General features: G+C 34.4%; 1 protein-coding gene across 4 annotated transcripts in view; it reads right to left on the bottom strand.

Moving 5' to 3' along the window:
• Positions 1-17738, bottom strand: part of LOC131440691 (teneurin-a) — a 337735-nt gene extending 319997 nt beyond the window's left edge. For 2 of the 4 annotated variants that reach the window (XM_058612195.1, XM_058612198.1), the window contains exons 1-2: positions 17305-17738; positions 9837-9977 (exon numbers count right to left, since the gene is read on the bottom strand). In XM_058612195.1, coding sequence (XP_058468178.1) covers positions 9837-9873 — 37 coding nt within the window. In that variant the 5' untranslated portion in view covers positions 9874-9977; positions 17305-17738. The remainder of the gene's footprint in view (positions 1-9836; positions 9978-17304) is intronic. The other 2 variants (XM_058612196.1, XM_058612197.1) reach the window with 2 other exon arrangements.
• Positions 17739-18444: the final 706 nt, after the last annotated feature.

The following is an 18444-nucleotide window of genomic DNA, read 5'->3' as shown; positions in this document are numbered from 1 at the left end:
GCAACTTAACAAAAAAATATTAGCCGATAAATTCCCACTGCCAAGAATTGATGCTATCTTAGACCAGCTTGGTAGAGCAAAATATTTTACAACCCTGGATTTAATGTCAGGATTCCATCAAATACCCTTAGAAGTGAACTCTAGGAAATTTACAGCATTTTCGACCCAATCCGGTCACTTTCAATTTAAAAGATTACCGTTTGGTTTAAATATCAGTCCAAACAGTTTTCAACGAATGATGACAATCGCAATGCCAGGATTAACACCTGAGCATGCTTTTGTATACATAGACGATATTATAGTAGTTGGATGTTCAATACAACACCACCTTCAGAATTTAGAAAAAGTTTTTGAACGTATTAGGAAGTACAATTTTAAACTAAACCTCAATAAGTGCAAATTCTTTAATACAGAAGTAACATATTTGGGTCACAAAATTACAGATAAAGGAATACTACCAGATAGTAACAAATATGAAGCAATAAAAAATTATCCTACACCAACAAGTAGCGACGACGTGCGAAGATTCGTTGCCTTTTGCAACTATTATAGAAAATTCGTACCAAATTTCGCAACCATAGCTTACCCATTAAACCAATTATTAAAGAAAAACAAAAATTTTAATGGACAATAGAGTGCCAACATGTATTTACAACCCTAAAATCATTCCTAATGTCACCAAAGATTCTACAATACCCAGATTTTAACGAACAATTTATCGTAACCACAGACGCTTCAGACGTAGGATGTGGTGCAGTTCTATCACAAATAATTAATGACAATGACTTACCAATAGCATTTGCCAGCAAAAGCTTTACTACCGGAGAAAAAAAAATTAGTAATTTTGAAAGAATTGACAGCAATACATTGGTCAATTAATTAACGGACCACAGAACGTTAGTATTTCTATTTAATATGAAAAACCCAATCTCCAAATTAACTAGAATGAGGTTAGATTTAGAGGAATTTGAATTTAATATAGAATATATCCAAGGTAAAAGTAACGTTGCAGCCGATGCGTCACGCATAATAATGTCCTCAGATGAATTAAAAGCAAACAGTATTTTGATGGTTAATACAAGGTCAATGTCAAGAAAACAAGAACTAATAAAAAAGGAAAAAGAACAGGATAAATTAAATAATACCAAAAATACTAATCATAAGAATAATTCAAATAATAATAATCCTTGAGAAAATTAAAAGTTAGCAGAGTAGCAATCTCTTGCAATGATAAAATATTTGAAATGGTACCTATGGAAATGTTTAAAGGTCTCGTCCTAAAAACAATTAAAACATTACAAATTATTATCTACATACCACCGAAGTTTATTAGTAAACCTCAGGAAATACAAACAATATTAAAGAATCACCATGAATTACCAACAGGAGGACACATCGGACAAAACTGATTGTACCTCAAATTAAGAGAAATATATACATGGAAATTTATGAGAAGTTCAATTGCTAATTTCATCAAGGCCAGCTTATCATCCTCAGACAATTGGTTCCTTGGAAAGAAATCACAGATGCCTCAACGAGTTTATGCGATCCTTTATCAACGAACATCAATCCGACTGGGATGATTGGTTACAATATTACGCATTTTCAAATTCAAACACCAAACTCAGATCATGGATATACACCCTACGAACTAGTATTCGGTGTAAAAGCCAGATTACCACAAGAAAACTACCCAGACAAAAATGAACCAATATATAATCTCGACATGTACAATAAAGAATTACAATACCGACTACATAAATCACACGAAATTGCAAACAAACATTTAATACACCAAAAAGAAATTAGAAAATCAACAACAGATCACCTGTTCAATCCAATAGAAATACACGTGAACGACATAGTGTATCTACAAAACAAAAATAGACACAAGTTAGATCCATTTTATATAGGTCCATTTAAAGTTACACAACTTCAGGATCCAAATTGCGAAATACAAAAATTACAATCAAAAGAAAAAACCATTGTCCACCAAAAAAAAGACTTATTTAAGCATGAAATACTCAAAATTGTAACATCAAACTATTAGAATTTAAGACTCAGCTACCGAGCTTAACGCCACAAAAACAAAAACAAAAGAGAGAATTCAAAAAAAAAAAATCATTGACGTGAGCGTAAGTGAAGTTTCTCTGAGAAAAACTGTCAAATTCGGTTAGTTTAAATATAAGAAAACACTGTAATATACATTAAAATTGTTAGGGAGTTCGAACGCAAAATCATTAACTTAATCCCCTAAAGCACAGCAGAATGATTTCTCTTCGTGACATCATTCTTCGAAAAGGAGGATGATGTAATATGAGACATTGGCATTAAATCTCTAACACTACCCAGATCACATGCACCTAACAAAAACCCATAAAAATCACCCCGATACGAAAACCTAGAAACATGTCATGAAAACCCAGAAACCCACTTGAAATATAAACTTCACCTACATGAAGCAATTAAAGTGTCAGCACTTACTTCGACTCAACGAAAACACCGCGACCATACGACAACAATAAATAAGGAAGCGTCACGTTTCAAATCGTTATGTCACCCAAAACAAAAACAGCTATGTCATTTCCCTTTTCTTCACGTCCCACACCTCTCTCAATCAAGTGCCATACGACATGACCTAGAATAACAGTAACCCAGAAAAACACACTGACTCGAACCGACACTCACGAGAGTTTAACCTGACTACTCTCACCCTCTCCTCTCTGTATTACACTCGCACACTTGTCTAGAAACATTACTCACTCTCTCCTACTCAAATCATACAATGGCCAAGACGTTACTACGAATGCCATTGGTTAAATCAGATTTACGCTGCGCGTTCTAACTCCTCCTCCCGGATTCTCAGTAATCCATACTGTAAAACTCAATTAGCTAAGTTAGGAGAGGATAGGATATAAATAAGTGATTGACTTAAATGAACGAGAATCATTTTTCAATCATAGCTGAAAGGAAGTATTTCTATTTATCAAAGAAATATTCCTTGTATACCAAGACTATTAAATGGCGACCGAGTGCGTGTTTTCGGCGATAGTGATAGCCAATGAAACGGCTAAAGTGAAAGAGGTTCGGAACCTAAAAGTGGAACGAAATTAAATGAACGGTTAAGAAATGAAAATGTTACTCCAAGGTGGCTAAAATTGACAAAAACAGAAGAAATAGAAGGCAGATGTCTTTTGCTGTATTATTAGTGCAAATCGTGTGTGAAAACGATAGACAGCTCAGAGACGCGTGCATCCAGCTTTGCAAGTAAAATGAATGCTAGTGTAGTGAAGTAATTCAAGAGTCCAAAACCGGACGATTCCAAAAATGATACTAAGGAACGAGTGTCAGTCATAAAATGTAGTAGTGCTAGTAGCCTGGACCCAGAACCTGGTCCCAGTCAGCCATTCAAAAGTGAAGGAAATCAAAACCAAACAAAAACCATTGCGTGCCGTTGTGCATCTACCGAACGAAATGTGCACCGCAATAAATAAAGTTGTGCATCTACCGAACGAAATGTGCACCGCAATAAATAAAGTTGTGCATCTACCGAACTTGGAATTTGGAATCTACCGAACTTAGCTTAATTGGAAGCGGACAGCAACCGAGAGATGGAAAATTTGCAGTCAACAAATCAAAGGTACTTAGCTTAAGTAAGATTAGGGACCCCTAGAAAAATTTTAATAGAATAAATAACACAAATATTTAAATAAAGTTTAAGATGGGTTGGTTTTCGCCAGACGAAACCATCAACAACGCAATAGTCCCACAACAGAGAGAAACCGAAGGCATCGCGCTTTGTGCCTTGGTTATAATAATAGTTAGTTATCTGTTATTAGAAGGAATATTGGAATTACTTAGGCAATTTACGAAAAATTGCAATAAAGGCCGCAAGACAAATTCAAATGACCACAGTTTAAGAATATATATATATATATATATATATATATATATATATATATATATATATATATATATATATATATATATATATATATATATATATATATATATATATATATATATATATATATATATATATCTATATATATATGTATATATATATATATATATATATATATATATATATATATATATATATATATATATATATATATATATATATATATATATATATATATATATATATATATATATATATATATATATAAATGTTTATCCATTTTCAAGCTAAAATGAAATGCAAAAATATAAGGAGCTAGAAAAACTCCACACTTACGCAAAGAAGTCTATCAACACAAAACTATCAGAAAAATTACTTGAAGAAAAATTAAATCAATGTCAGGAATTAAAAATAGACCTTGAAAATTTATTTATAAAGGAACAAGAAATCATTGACGATAAGACTTTCCACAACTTAGTAAAAAATAAGAGACTGTGGACAGACGAAATTTGTGAAATAATAAAACTTAAAATCACACGCATTAGAGCAACCAAAAACGACACAATGACGCAAATAACAGCAACACTGTTTGACTTACGTCACTGTTTGACTTACGTCAGGCGACGGCTCTTATCCAACCTTACGACGGTTCTTCCGAGAACCTAGACACATTTATTGACTCAGCTAGATTGCTGAATGAGTTAGTTCTGCCAGATCACATGGCCATGGCAATAAAATTTCTAAAAACCAGACTATCCGGAAAAGCCAGGCAAGGCATCCCTGAAACAGTCAATACAAGCAATAATCTGATACAACTAGTCGAGGAAAGGTGTAAAATCACGACCACTCCCGAAAGTATTATAGCGAAAATAAACACCTTAAAACAGAAAAACTCATGTCGTTTTCGCTTGAGAACACTGAAACTGACCCAGGGTAGTTTCTTCAAACAAACACTTTTCACGAAACTGTGTTGTTTTCGCGCTTAGCAACGGCGGTTTGAGCAAACCTGATATAACAACCAGGTTCGAAACTGACTCGATTTTCAGTTCAACAACGTTAAAACTAGGTTCGAAACTAGCTTCAAACAAACGGTTTGACAGCAGTTAGGGTGGAAACTGGGTTAGGTTTGGTATCAAGCGAAAACGACATCAATAAACAGTTTCTGCGAGGAAGTTGAAACCCTCTGCACGAAACTCGAAAACACTTATGTCGAGCAAAAAATCCCACTACCAGTTGCAAAATCAATGAGCACTAAGATAGGGGTAAACGCTCTAATAAAAGGGTATAACAACACCGAGTTAAAAATAATTCACAAAGCTGGTAATTTCAGCAACATAAGAGAAGCAAGCCAGAAAGCACAAGAGTTGGGTACAGACGAAGACACCCACTCTCAAATAATGCACACACGTTTTGTTCAACAGCACCAACAACGTGTGAATAATTTTAATAGAGGGGCAAGACAATATAATGCACCCAGATATCCAGTGCAATACAATAGGTATGCACAAAAGCAATTATTTCATAATCATAGAAATAATTATAACCATAATAATTTTAATAATAATTTCACCCGTAATAATTTTAATACAAATAATCAAGAATTCCGATATGAAGGTAGTATGCGGAATACAACTAATTACCGTGGAAGACCCCACAGAGGAGGTCAATACTACGAAAATTTCCGAAGGAACGGAAATAACAGAATATTATTAACTAACGAAGAACAGACAGAAAATGCCTCACAAAACGAAACATTAAATATACAATACCACAATACAAACAACGATATTATAAATGATAATGTAAATATAATACCACGTCAGTACGGACAATTACAAAATAATAACCAATACTCAATGAATCAAACTTTTTAAGAAAGACCTTGTATACCATGAACATACACGCCGCTAATTTTATCAAAGTAGGTATAAGAATGACAAATTCGATATGCACACTTATTATAGATTCAGGTGCAGATATATCGGTATTTAAAGCAAACAAAATATCTCCACAACAACCAATCAATATAAATAACAAAATTAAACTTACGGGCATTACTGATGGCGAGATAGAAACCATCGCGTCAACAGAAACAGAATTAATATTTAACAACGAAGTTTCTATTAAACACAGATTCCACCTAGTAAGCCCAAATTTTCCTATTTCTACAGACGGCATCTTAGGCAGAGATTTCCTCTTAGCTAATAAATGCCTAATAGATTATGAATGTTGGATATTAAACTTTACAATTAATAATATTCCAATAGCAATACCGATTCAAGATACAATTGATAAAAACTACATTATACCAGGAAGATGCGAAGTTATCAGAAGAATGCAAAATTTAAATATCAGTGAGGACATGGTACTACACTCACAGGAAATTAAACAAGGGCTATTTTGCGCAAGTGCAATTATTTCACCTCAAAACCAATTTGTAAAATTTATGAATACAACTGACAAACCCATAGATGTCAGTCAATTAGAATTCAAACCAATTTTAGAACCTTTGAGTAAATATACGATTTTGAAAAATGAAACACAAAAAAATTTCTGTAGAAAAAACAAAGTCCTAACTGAACTCGATTTAAACAATGTACCCATATACGCTAAAAACAGCCTCGAAAAATTAATTTCAAATTATTCTGATATATTTTGCTTACCAGACGAACCAGTTTCGTCAAACAATTTTTATTCACAAAATATTGAACTGAGCGATAGAGTCCCAGTATACATTCCAAACTACAAAACTATTCACTCACAATGCAACGAAATTGCAACACAAGTAAACAAAATGTTGAAAGATGATATAATCGACCCTATAACAATCCAATTTTACTAGTCCCGAAAAAATCAGAAAACAATAATGCAAAATGGAGATTGGTAGTTGATTTCCGGCAACTTAACAAAAAAATATTAGCCGATAAATTCCCACTGCCAAGAATTGATGCTATCTTAGACCAGCTTGGTAGAGCAAAATATTTTACAACCCTGGATTTAATGTCAGGATTCCATCAAATACCCTTAGAAGTAAACTCTAGGAAATTTACAGCATTTTCGACCCAATCCGGTCACTTTCAATTTAAAAGATTACCGTTTGGTTTAAATATCAGTCCAAACAGTTTTCAACGAATGATGACAATCGCAATGCCAGGATTAACACCTGAGCATGCTTTTGTATACATAGACGATATTATAGTAGTTGGATGTTCAATACAACACCACCTTCAGAATTTAGAAAAAGTTTTTGAACGTATTAGGAAGTACAATTTTAAACTAAACCTCAATAAGTGCAAATTCTTTAATACAGAAGTAACATATTTGGGTCACAAAATTACAGATAAAGGAATACTACCAGATAGTAACAAATATGAAGCAATAAAAAATTATCCTACACCAACAAGTAGCGACGACGTGCGAAGATTCGTTGCCTTTTGCAACTATTATAGAAAATTCGTACCAAATTTCGCAACCATAGCTTACCCATTAAACCAATTATTAAAGAAAAACAAAAATTTTAATGGACAATAGAGTGCCAACATGTATTTACAACCCTAAAATCATTCCTAATGTCACCAAAGATTCTACAATACCCAGATTTTAACGAACAATTTATCGTAACCACAGACGCTTCAGACGTAGGATGTGGTGCAGTTCTATCACAAATAATTAATGACAATGACTTACCAATAGCATTTGCCAGCAAAAGCTTTACTACCGGAGAAAAAAAAATTAGTAATTTTGAAAGAATTGACAGCAATACATTGGTCAATTAATTAACGGACCACAGAACGTTAGTATTTCTATTTAATATGAAAAACCCAATCTCCAAATTAACTAGAATGAGGTTAGATTTAGAGGAATTTGAATTTAATATAGAATATATCCAAGGTAAAAGTAACGTTGCAGCCGATGCGTCACGCATAATAATGTCCTCAGATGAATTAAAAGCAAACAGTATTTTGATGGTTAATACAAGGTCAATGTCAAGAAAACAAGAACTAATAAAAAAGGAAAAAGAACAGGATAAATTAAATAATACCAAAAATACTAATCATAAGAATAATTCAAATAATAATAATCCTTGAGAAAATTAAAAGTTAGCAGAGTAGCAATCTCTTGCAATGATAAAATATTTGAAATGGTACCTATGGAAATGTTTAAAGGTCTCGTCCTAAAAACAATTAAAACATTACAAATTATTATCTACATACCACCGAAGTTTATTAGTAAACCTCAGGAAATACAAACAATATTAAAGAATCACCATGAATTACCAACAGGAGGACACATCGGACAAAACTGATTGTACCTCAAATTAAGAGAAATATATACATGGAAATTTATGAGAAGTTCAATTGCTAATTTCATCAAGGCCAGCTTATCATCCTCAGACAATTGGTTCCTTGGAAAGAAATCACAGATGCCTCAACGAGTTTATGCGATCCTTTATCAACGAACATCAATCCGACTGGGATGATTGGTTACAATATTACGCATTTTCAAATTCAAACACCAAACTCAGATCATGGATATACACCCTACGAACTAGTATTCGGTGTAAAAGCCAGATTACCACAAGAAAACTACCCAGACAAAAATGAACCAATATATAATCTCGACATGTACAATAAAGAATTACAATACCGACTACATAAATCACACGAAATTGCAAACAAACATTTAATACACCAAAAAGAAATTAGAAAATCAACAACAGATCACCTGTTCAATCCAATAGAAATACACGTGAACGACATAGTGTATCTACAAAACAAAAATAGACACAAGTTAGATCCATTTTATATAGGTCCATTTAAAGTTACACAACTTCAGGATCCAAATTGCGAAATACAAAAATTACAATCAAAAGAAAAAACCATTGTCCACCAAAAAAAAGACTTATTAAAGCATGAAATACTCAAAATTGTAACATCAAACTATTAGAATTTAAGACTCAGCTACCGAGCTTAACGCCACAAAAACAAAAACAAAAGAGAGAATTCAAAAAAAAAAATCATTGACGTGAGCGTAAGTGAAGTTTTACCCAGCTTCTCTGAGAAAAACTGTCAAATTCGGTTAGTTTAAATATAAGAAAACACTGTAATATACATTAAAATTGTTAGGGAGTTCGAACGCAAAATCATTAACTTAATCCCCTAAAGCACAGCAGAATGATTTCTCTTCGTGACATCATTCTTCGAAAAGGAGGATGATGTAATATGAGACATTGGCATTAAATCTCTAACACTACCCAGATCACATGCACCTAACAAAAACCCATAAAAATCACCCCGATACGAAAACCTAGAAACATGTCATGAAAACCCAGAAACCCACTTGAAATATAAACTTCACCTACATGAAGCAATTAAAGTGTCAGCACTTACTTCGACTCAACGAAAACACCGCGACCATACGACAACAATAAATAAGGAAGCGTCACGTTTCAAATCGTTATGTCACCCAAAACAAAAACAGCTATGTCATTTCCCTTTTCTTCACGTCCCACACCTCTCTCAATCAAGTGCCATACGACATGACCTAGAATAACAGTAACCCAGAAAAACACACTGACTCGAACCGACACTCACGAGAGTTTAACCTGACTACTCTCACCCTCTCCTCTCTGTATCACACTCGCACACTTGTCTAGAAACATTACTCACTCTCTCCTACTCAAATCATACAATGGCCAAGACGTTACTACGAATGCCATTGGTTAAATCAGATTTACGCTGCGCGTTCTAACTCCTCCTCCCAGATTCTCAGTAATCCATACTGTAAAACTCAATTAGCTAAGTTAGGAGAGGATAAGGTATAAATAAGTGATTGACTTAACGAGAATCATTCTTAAATCATAGCTGAAACGAAGTGTTTCTATTTATCAAAGAAATATTCCTTGTATACCAAGACTATTAAATTTGCCCACCTGATTCCATAACAAAATATCTCGGTTCATCAAGCATCTTGTGGTCGTACGTTGATTCTACGATGTAGCTGCTGTTATTCCATTAGAACATTTACAGCGGTTATATCAATACGTTGCTTTTGTAGATATATCTTGCTTTATCTGAAATATAGGACAGTAATTGGTAAATAAGTTTCATTTTCTCTTACTATTATTATTTTCAATATTTTTTAAAAATTTTACCAAGAATTTAAAACTTGGGTGAAACTTATGTCGTTTTTCATTAATTATCTTCTATCTTCATAACACAACTTTGAACTGAATCCATTTGCAAGCCACCGTTTCGCATGTAGAAGAGTATGCATACGACCTCGTCGACAAATCATTACAGTAAGTTGTGAATACGACTTACTTTGCTATTTTACTATGAGGTCTTTTCAAAATTTACCTTGTACAAGAATGGGTAGAAGTTAATCGTGTACCTTATGATCAAAAAAGAATCGGAATTTTCATTTTAATATTCCCGCGCTTGTCCAATCGGTAAACTTTTATTCTCTCAACGTTGGCAACACTTTTATACACATTCTGTCAAATTTTGACGCATATCGTACGATTAGTTTTTGTTTGGCGTCGAATTTTAAAATGAAAATTCCGGTTCTTTTTTAATCTACCTTCATTTGTTGTATTTAAGGCAGCAACCTAATTTCATCTCCATACCATTGAAAATATGTATAGCAATTTATGATAAAATTTTTCGCAGTATGAGATACCATAAACCTGTTTTAATCCACCTAGTGGTGTAATGATGCCTTTCTCATATCAATCATTATATCATATATAATACTATGGCATTCTTCAAAATAATTTTCTTCGATTCCTGAAAGAATAACCGAAATCGGTTTGTTTGACTTTCTACTGATAAAAACTATCAATTGGAGAAGATTTGAGGTCGATTTAGAAAACTTTTTATGGTTTTTCGCGAAACCGGAGACCTGGAACTAAGATAGCCGGAATCGGTTTGTTTAGTTGCCTACTGATAATGACTTCCGATTTGTGTAGTTTTGAGCCCAGTTTAGAAGATTTTTTACGTGTTTTGTTTCGCCGGTTTAAGTGATGGTGTACAGTTTTGAACACACTTTACCCTATAATTCTGGAACCGGAAGTCGGATCCGGATGAAATTCAGGAATTCCGTATGGAACCATGAGACCTTTCATTTGAATCTAAGTTTGTCAAAATCGGTTCAGCCAGATTGAGATTATTTGACAAATACACACACATACATACAAACACACTCTCGCTGGCGAAGTGCTCACAAGAGTGGGACTATGCGGCGAACGGAAGGTGGACCCACCGACTGATCTCAAACATGTCGGCGTGGGTGAACAGGAAGCATGGAGAGATAAACTTCCAGCTGACGCAGTTTCTGTCCGAGCATGGCTGTTTTCGGAAGTATCTGTTTCGGTTTGGTCACGCGTCTTCCCCTCTTTATCCGGAGTGTGTGAACATGGAGGAAACGCCGGCGAACGTCGTTTTTGAATGCCCTACGCAGGGATATGCGCGGCGTGACAGTCGACAACATTGTCGAGGAGATGTGTCGCAACGAAGACACTAGGCACGTTGTTGACGGAGCAGTAACGGGGATGATGTGCGCGCTGCAAAGGAAGTGGCGAGAAGATCAGAGAGCGCTCGACAGTGATCCGGGTAGGAATGATCCACCGCCGAAGACATGACTGATGAGGAGAACGAAACTTAAGGGGTGTTTTAGTTGAGGTTCGACTCCCACATACACAAGTTCACTTATGTGCAGGTAGCTTAATGATCCGGCGATTTCACCTCCTATAAAAAAAGCACACAGACATTGCTCAGCTCGATGAACTGAGTCGAATGGTATATGACAATTTTCACTAGTCGGTTTTTTCAAGTGATTGCATAACCTTTCTATATGAGAAAGGCAAAAACATTACATAGACACATACGCACATACAGACACACACACATATACATATACACACATGCACACACAGATTTTTTGCGAACTCGACGAACTGAGTCGAATGGTATATGACACTAGGCCCTCCGGGCCTCGGTTCAAAAGGTTTTCACAGTGATTAACCTTTTTATATGAGAAAGGCAAAAATACCTTAATGTTGAAGTTTTCTAGAATGTTTGGTATGAACAAGCATTAAGGTGAAATTTAGCGCCAAAATAAGGCGAACAAAATTCCAAACACATGAATTGAACGAATCATCGCACGAAGCGTATCGTGCAAAACCGACATATAGAAAAACGAAACATTTTCAGTGACTGAGAGCAGTGCAGTGCCGTAGTAAGGGCGAGTGAGGCGACCGCCTCGGGCGCCAACATCCAGGGGGCGCCAAAACATAATGGAATTGGAAAATATTTGTTGCACAATCCCGGGTTGGCGGTTCAATGCATAGGACACTGGTCTTACAAACCAGTTGTCGTAGGTTCGAGCCCCGACCTGGAAGGATTCGTAGTGTCAGTAGAATCGTAGCACCAGCCATGCAATGGTTCTGTACACTCTGAATCGGATGCGAAGTATTTTGAAACAGAAGGTCAAATTCCACTACAGGAATGTAATACCAAGGCTTTGCTTGTTGCACAATTAGTTTATGAAAACATCAAGTTTCAGATTAGTATTATTCTACTACAAACATCCGATGAGATGTTGTCGTAATCATTACCATTGATATACATGAAATAGCAATTCTACAGTTATTTAGAATACAGAACCACCATTCAGCGATGACCGTAACAATTATTTTTCATGAGCAAGAAACGCTCTCTTATCGATTGTGGTTGTACACTTGGACCTACCTAAGATCTAATTTTTAGAAAGCAAATCTGCAAAATTCTTAAAGAGCAAAAATTGTATTTTCTGAAAGCCATAAGGAAGGTTCCCCTTCCTCCCTGAAAGGGATTACCATTTCCAAAAATTGACTATTGGGAGATCCAATTTTAATCAAACGTGCAAGTGCGTAAATATCTGTACTACTATTCACTGCACTGATATCGCAAGTTTTGACGTAGGACTATTCGTTGAATTCTATATAGGTATGCGAAATTTAGATTGTGATTATTGCAGGGGAATCAAAGTGGTTCGCTTTTGTGGTGGTGGTGTGTTTCGTCGGTACTAAAAAATCTTCAACTCGTGACGTGAAATTGTCAGTGTGTTGATCCCACATGTCCTTAGTACAACTGTTTGGCACACATTGATTATACAGTAGTCCGCGTGAGTGTGTGGTGTGGTGGTCTTGAAAGCGCAGCAGTCTCATGTGTCTATAACAGTTCGGCTGAAAAGTTCGTATCGTTTAATAGAAACACACATTTTTTTGCCAAAATTCGTTTTTATTATTCAACATAATTGCCATCAGAGGCGATACAGCGATTCTAGCGATCTTCCAACTTTTCGATACCATTTTTGTAGTACGATTTGTCCTTTGCCTCAAAATAGGCCTCAGTTTCAGCGATTACCTCTTCATTGCTTCTAAATTTTTTAACAGCGAGCATTCTCTTGAGGTCTGAGAACAGGAAAAAGTCACTGGGGGCCAAATCTGGAGAATACGGTGGATGAGGGAGCAATTCGAAGCCCAATCAACTTCACTTTACGGTCATTGAAAATCATTTTGTGGATTTTTTTTCACGTTTTCGTCGGTAACAGCCTCTTTTGGACGTCCACTGCGTTCATCGTCTTCGGTGCTCATATGACCAGTACGAAATTTTGCAAACCACTTAGGAATTGTTGCTTCGCCCGGTGCAGAGTCTGGATAACACTCATCAAGCCATTTTTTGGTATCAGCGGCACTTTTTTTCATCAAAAAGTAGTGTTTCATCAACACACGAAATTCCTTTTTTTCCATTTTTTCACAATAACAAAAGTAGCTTCACTCAAAATGCAATATCTCACAAACTAATAATCAGACAGCTGTCAAATTTATACACGTATCTTTTGAAGGTTGGTACTGAAAATGGTATGGATTTAATTCTAGTGGCGCCCTCTCATAGAAACGATACGAACTTTTCAGCCGATCTGTTACAGCCAATAGATTGCATGTCATCTGTTCTACTGTGGTTGAGCATACTACTTTGGCTGAGGCGGTAAGTACAGAAGCACTAACGTGCCTCGTTGTGCCTCACGAAGAAGCGACTTAAGCTGAAGCAGTCAAGTGCCGCAATATAATTTGAAATGCGATCGGACGAGCCAGAGAAATGCAGTTTTTTTGTTCGACTGATTGCTCTGCTACTTATCAACGCATAACGGATATGAAGAACTGTAACACGTCAATGATTACCGATCTTGCCGCTGAGTTAAACAAAATCGATGTCTAGTGCGGTTGCTAGTGAAATGAATAGTGTTAGGATGGAAGTCAAACAACTAACCACAGCAATAGAAGCTTCACAAACATTTCTTTCCTCTAAGTTCGATGATATTTTAACTGATTTTAACGAAATAAAAGTTGAAAACGAAAACTTGAAGAAAGAGATTTGTACGTTGAAACAGTCAAATGCTAACCTTGCTGGAATTGTGCACAAGTTAGAAGGAAATGTTGATAAGGGAAATAGACTGACTGTCGGGGACAATGTCATGTTGTTCGGTATACCGGTGCTTCCCAATGAAAATGAAGGAGGGAATAAGGAAAACATTTGAACTAATTGGTATGACGTTGAAATCTGACTCCGTTGTGTCCGCAGCTAGAATATTTGAGTCGAACAAATCTTCTAACTCGCTAATTCCAATTAGAATTGTTTTTAAAAATCAAGCAATGCTATCATAATTATTATTATTATAATTATTATTATTATAATAATAATAATAATTATTATTATTATTATTATTATTATTATTATTATTATTATTATTATTATTATTATTATTATTATTATTATTATTATTATTATTATTATTATTATTATTATTATTATTATTATTATTATTATTATTATTATTATTATTATTATTATTATTATTATAATTTTTATTATCATTTTATTTCCATATCACACACCTATTTCTTATTAGATCAATACACCTTTCTAAAGTTTTCTTCACTTGGAAAATTATAGTCGGTTATGAACGCTACGCCTTCACCAATACCGCCAATCGCATCAACGAACAATAGGTCAGCCAGGAGATAAATGACGGACATTAGCGGCACCCATAAGAAATCGAATCTAATTGATCACCCCCAGAACCACCATTATTATAAAGCGTTATGTCTGTTATTACCTTTTTTTTTTCTTCGTGTTAAATCATAGTTGTTGTGGAACTTATTATTATGTCATTTGTTTATTCATTTATTTAGCCCAAGTACAAACCTGTGTTAAATGCCGAGACAGTGTAGTGTTGTACATATTAAATCCAGAAATTCGAATAAAACGGTTGGCTTGCGGCGGGAGGGCACCTCCCGCACTGCGGCAGGGTTTCACCTTTATGTAAAGTGTCACCGGTGAATCTTAAGCCCGATGAGAGGGAAAGGTAGATCGAACTCGGGAAAAAAGAGGACTAGATTTGAACCGTGTTTCTTGAGTAAGGCATTGCTCTCGATGTACATCAAAACGGCTTTGTGTGTGGAATGAACGAGCGGCTTCGGTACCAAAGTGCTTGGCAGTTCCACTTCGTGGAATAGTAACGTTACTTATACTGGCCACACAAAACTTTTTGGTGGCTATTTTACCCCAATTCCTCCAATATGTGAAATTTCCATCTAAAGCACCCTTAAGCGAACCATGTTGAAAGCATACGAAAACTATCTCATATTATGTGAAAAAGTCTGGAGAATCAAATGGAAGAACCTACACTGGCCGCACGTAACGTTCTGGTGACTATTTCAACCCCTTCTCCATTTCATGATATTTTATTGTAAATCGTCCTTAAATCTTGGTAAAATTTATTGGAAGTTTACTAAATCCAAACAATATTTAATATCTTAGACGATTACATTATTTGGCCCTCCTGAATGCCAGAAACTAAACCGGTACTACCCTGTGATAGTTTCTTTCACTGTAATATTCAAATCCAATTTGAAATAATCGGCATCAAAATTCGGTATGTTGTTTTTTAGACCCATAATTGTATACCAAAAAAATTATGCGAAATTTTCCTTCACTATACTGTATACAGCTCATTTTTCAAGCAGTTTTACTTTGTAGTTGAATTTTCTGCTGATTTGCTATATAAAATGCATAGCACCGACTCAAAATAGATTTGAACTCAACTCGTCACTCTTCATCATGAACGCCTTTATATAACAAAAAGATTTTTTTCAGAGCCACCATTATTTTATCATAAAGAACTGGTTGTTTCGTAATATTTAATTGTATGTCAGAATGTTCACACAATCGGTCATCTAATTGATATACGGAAGTATAAAGAATTGATGATTTTCACAAACTTAAATTCAAATGAAAGGTCTTGTAGCCCCATACAAAATTCCTGAATTTTATTCTAATCCGACATCCGGTTCCGGAAAGTGTGTTAAAAATTTGTAACGAGCAAAAAACGTTAAAAAAATCTAAACTGGGCTCGAGACTATTTCAATCAAGTTTGTCAGTAGACGGCTAAACAAATTAATGTCGGCTTTTCTGATTCGATTTTTCGATTAACGACCGGAAATTGTGACTATAGACTCAAAAATGGATCCTAGTCACTTTTCTCGAACCGACTTCGATTATACCAGACTTCGGATTCGGAAGTACCTGCAATAGTGGAACTCACTTCGTTCTCTCAGAGATTTTCTTACCAATCTGGGAATTGTTTCATTCTGTAGGTTATAGTAGTTGATGGACAAACCGTTTTGTTTTACAAATAAAAACAAAATAATTCTGCGAAAATCCACACATTTATATATGAGAATATGATTGATATGAGAAAGGCATCATTACACCACTATGTGGATTGAAAAGGGTTTTTTTGCAATGTCATCTAAATCGTCTTGGCCTCCTTGTTTTTGTCTATTTTGCTGCTAATGGAGTATCTGTAATGTTTAGTTCTCGTGTGTTAAGTCTTTTACTACGCACGATTGTCGATATTTGGAAATGTTGAAAAGGACTGCAGTACGAATAAATCATATTCACGTCATCTAGTTGTCTCTGACATTGCACTCTCTTTTTTATCAGACAAACAAAATTGAAATAACCAAAACAAACCATGCTACGTGGATAAACAGTTATTCGTTATTTCTGAGTGGAGTGTTTGATATATATATATATATATATATATATATATATATATATATATATATATATATATATATATATATATTATATATATATATATATATATATATATATATATATATATATATATATATATATATATATATATATATATATATATATATATATATATATATATATATATATATATATATATATATATATATATATATATATATATATATATATGATTATATGCAAATAAACAAACAACACGTACGATGGTGATATAAGTTGGAGAGCATATACTACCTAAAGTTAGATGCCCATCGCTAATCAATACAGTTTACAGCTGGGTTTACCTTACATGGGTTGTCATTATCCATTTAAAACAGTTGGTTTGAACTATTTTCTTGCTACAAATAACTACATCGTCACAGAGTAGTTTCTCAGTTTTCCTTCGTTGAATGAAACTAAAAGCACTCATTTCAATATATTGTAGAATGATACACTTTTATTTTGGCAACAATAGGGTTTGTGAAAAAAAAATCGCACTACAAATAGGATAGCAGCTTACGGTCAAGTAGTTGCTTTATGCTGTTTTAATTGAGAAACTAAGACTATTGTCACTATGCGTTATCATCGCAATAATCGATGTTTAATTTGGAAATCACAAGTGTTTTGACTCATTTATTAGGTGCTGAATGTGGCGTTATTCGCGTTCATGGATTCGCACTGTCAAGCTCATAGTAAAGAAATTCACTGCGCAGAATCTTGTCAAAAAACCAATATTTAGTTCTATTGACAAGTTGTTTCATTTTTCTTTTGTTTTATTCAGTACGGCTCAATATGAAGACCTTTCGCATAAGATATTATAGAACAACGAGTCTCAATTAAAATGTTTCATATGATAATGGTAACAGAAAAAATCAGTTATCAGTTCAGCTCTTGACGAATTCATTGGAATGTCAAAAACAAGTACAATATTTACCTGAGGGCTGCACCGGAATAGATGTGATTATCAAATATTAAAGATCATCTTAGTGTTACTTTTCACAATCAAACATCGTCCGGATGTTTTTTGACATTTAATTTAATGGTATCTCCTAATCGGGTAAAATAAAATCGTAACGCAAATAGACTATTTGTACTATACGGGTAAAAATCCATTGCCGGAACCATGGTTTAAAATCATGAAATCATGAATCATGTATATCATGAATAATAAGTCATGATTTCATGAGCAAAATGATTGATAACATGAACTATAACACAACTTTCATGAAAATTTTCAAGATATCAATCATTTTGCTTATGAAGTTTCATGAAAAGACATGGTTCATGATTTCATGATTAAAAGATCATGGTACCGGTAATAGATTATTTATCTGTGTAAATATAGGTTAATGTATAAGTCCTTTAAGGTGAAATGTAGCGTCATAAAATGCGCGC

Source organism: Malaya genurostris, chromosome 1 (assembly GCF_030247185.1).
Source record: "Malaya genurostris strain Urasoe2022 chromosome 1, Malgen_1.1, whole genome shotgun sequence".
Lineage (NCBI taxonomy): Eukaryota > Metazoa > Arthropoda > Insecta > Diptera > Culicidae > Malaya > Malaya genurostris.
Note: the sequence above shows the minus strand (reverse complement) of the source record. Positions and strands in the feature narration are given on the sequence as shown.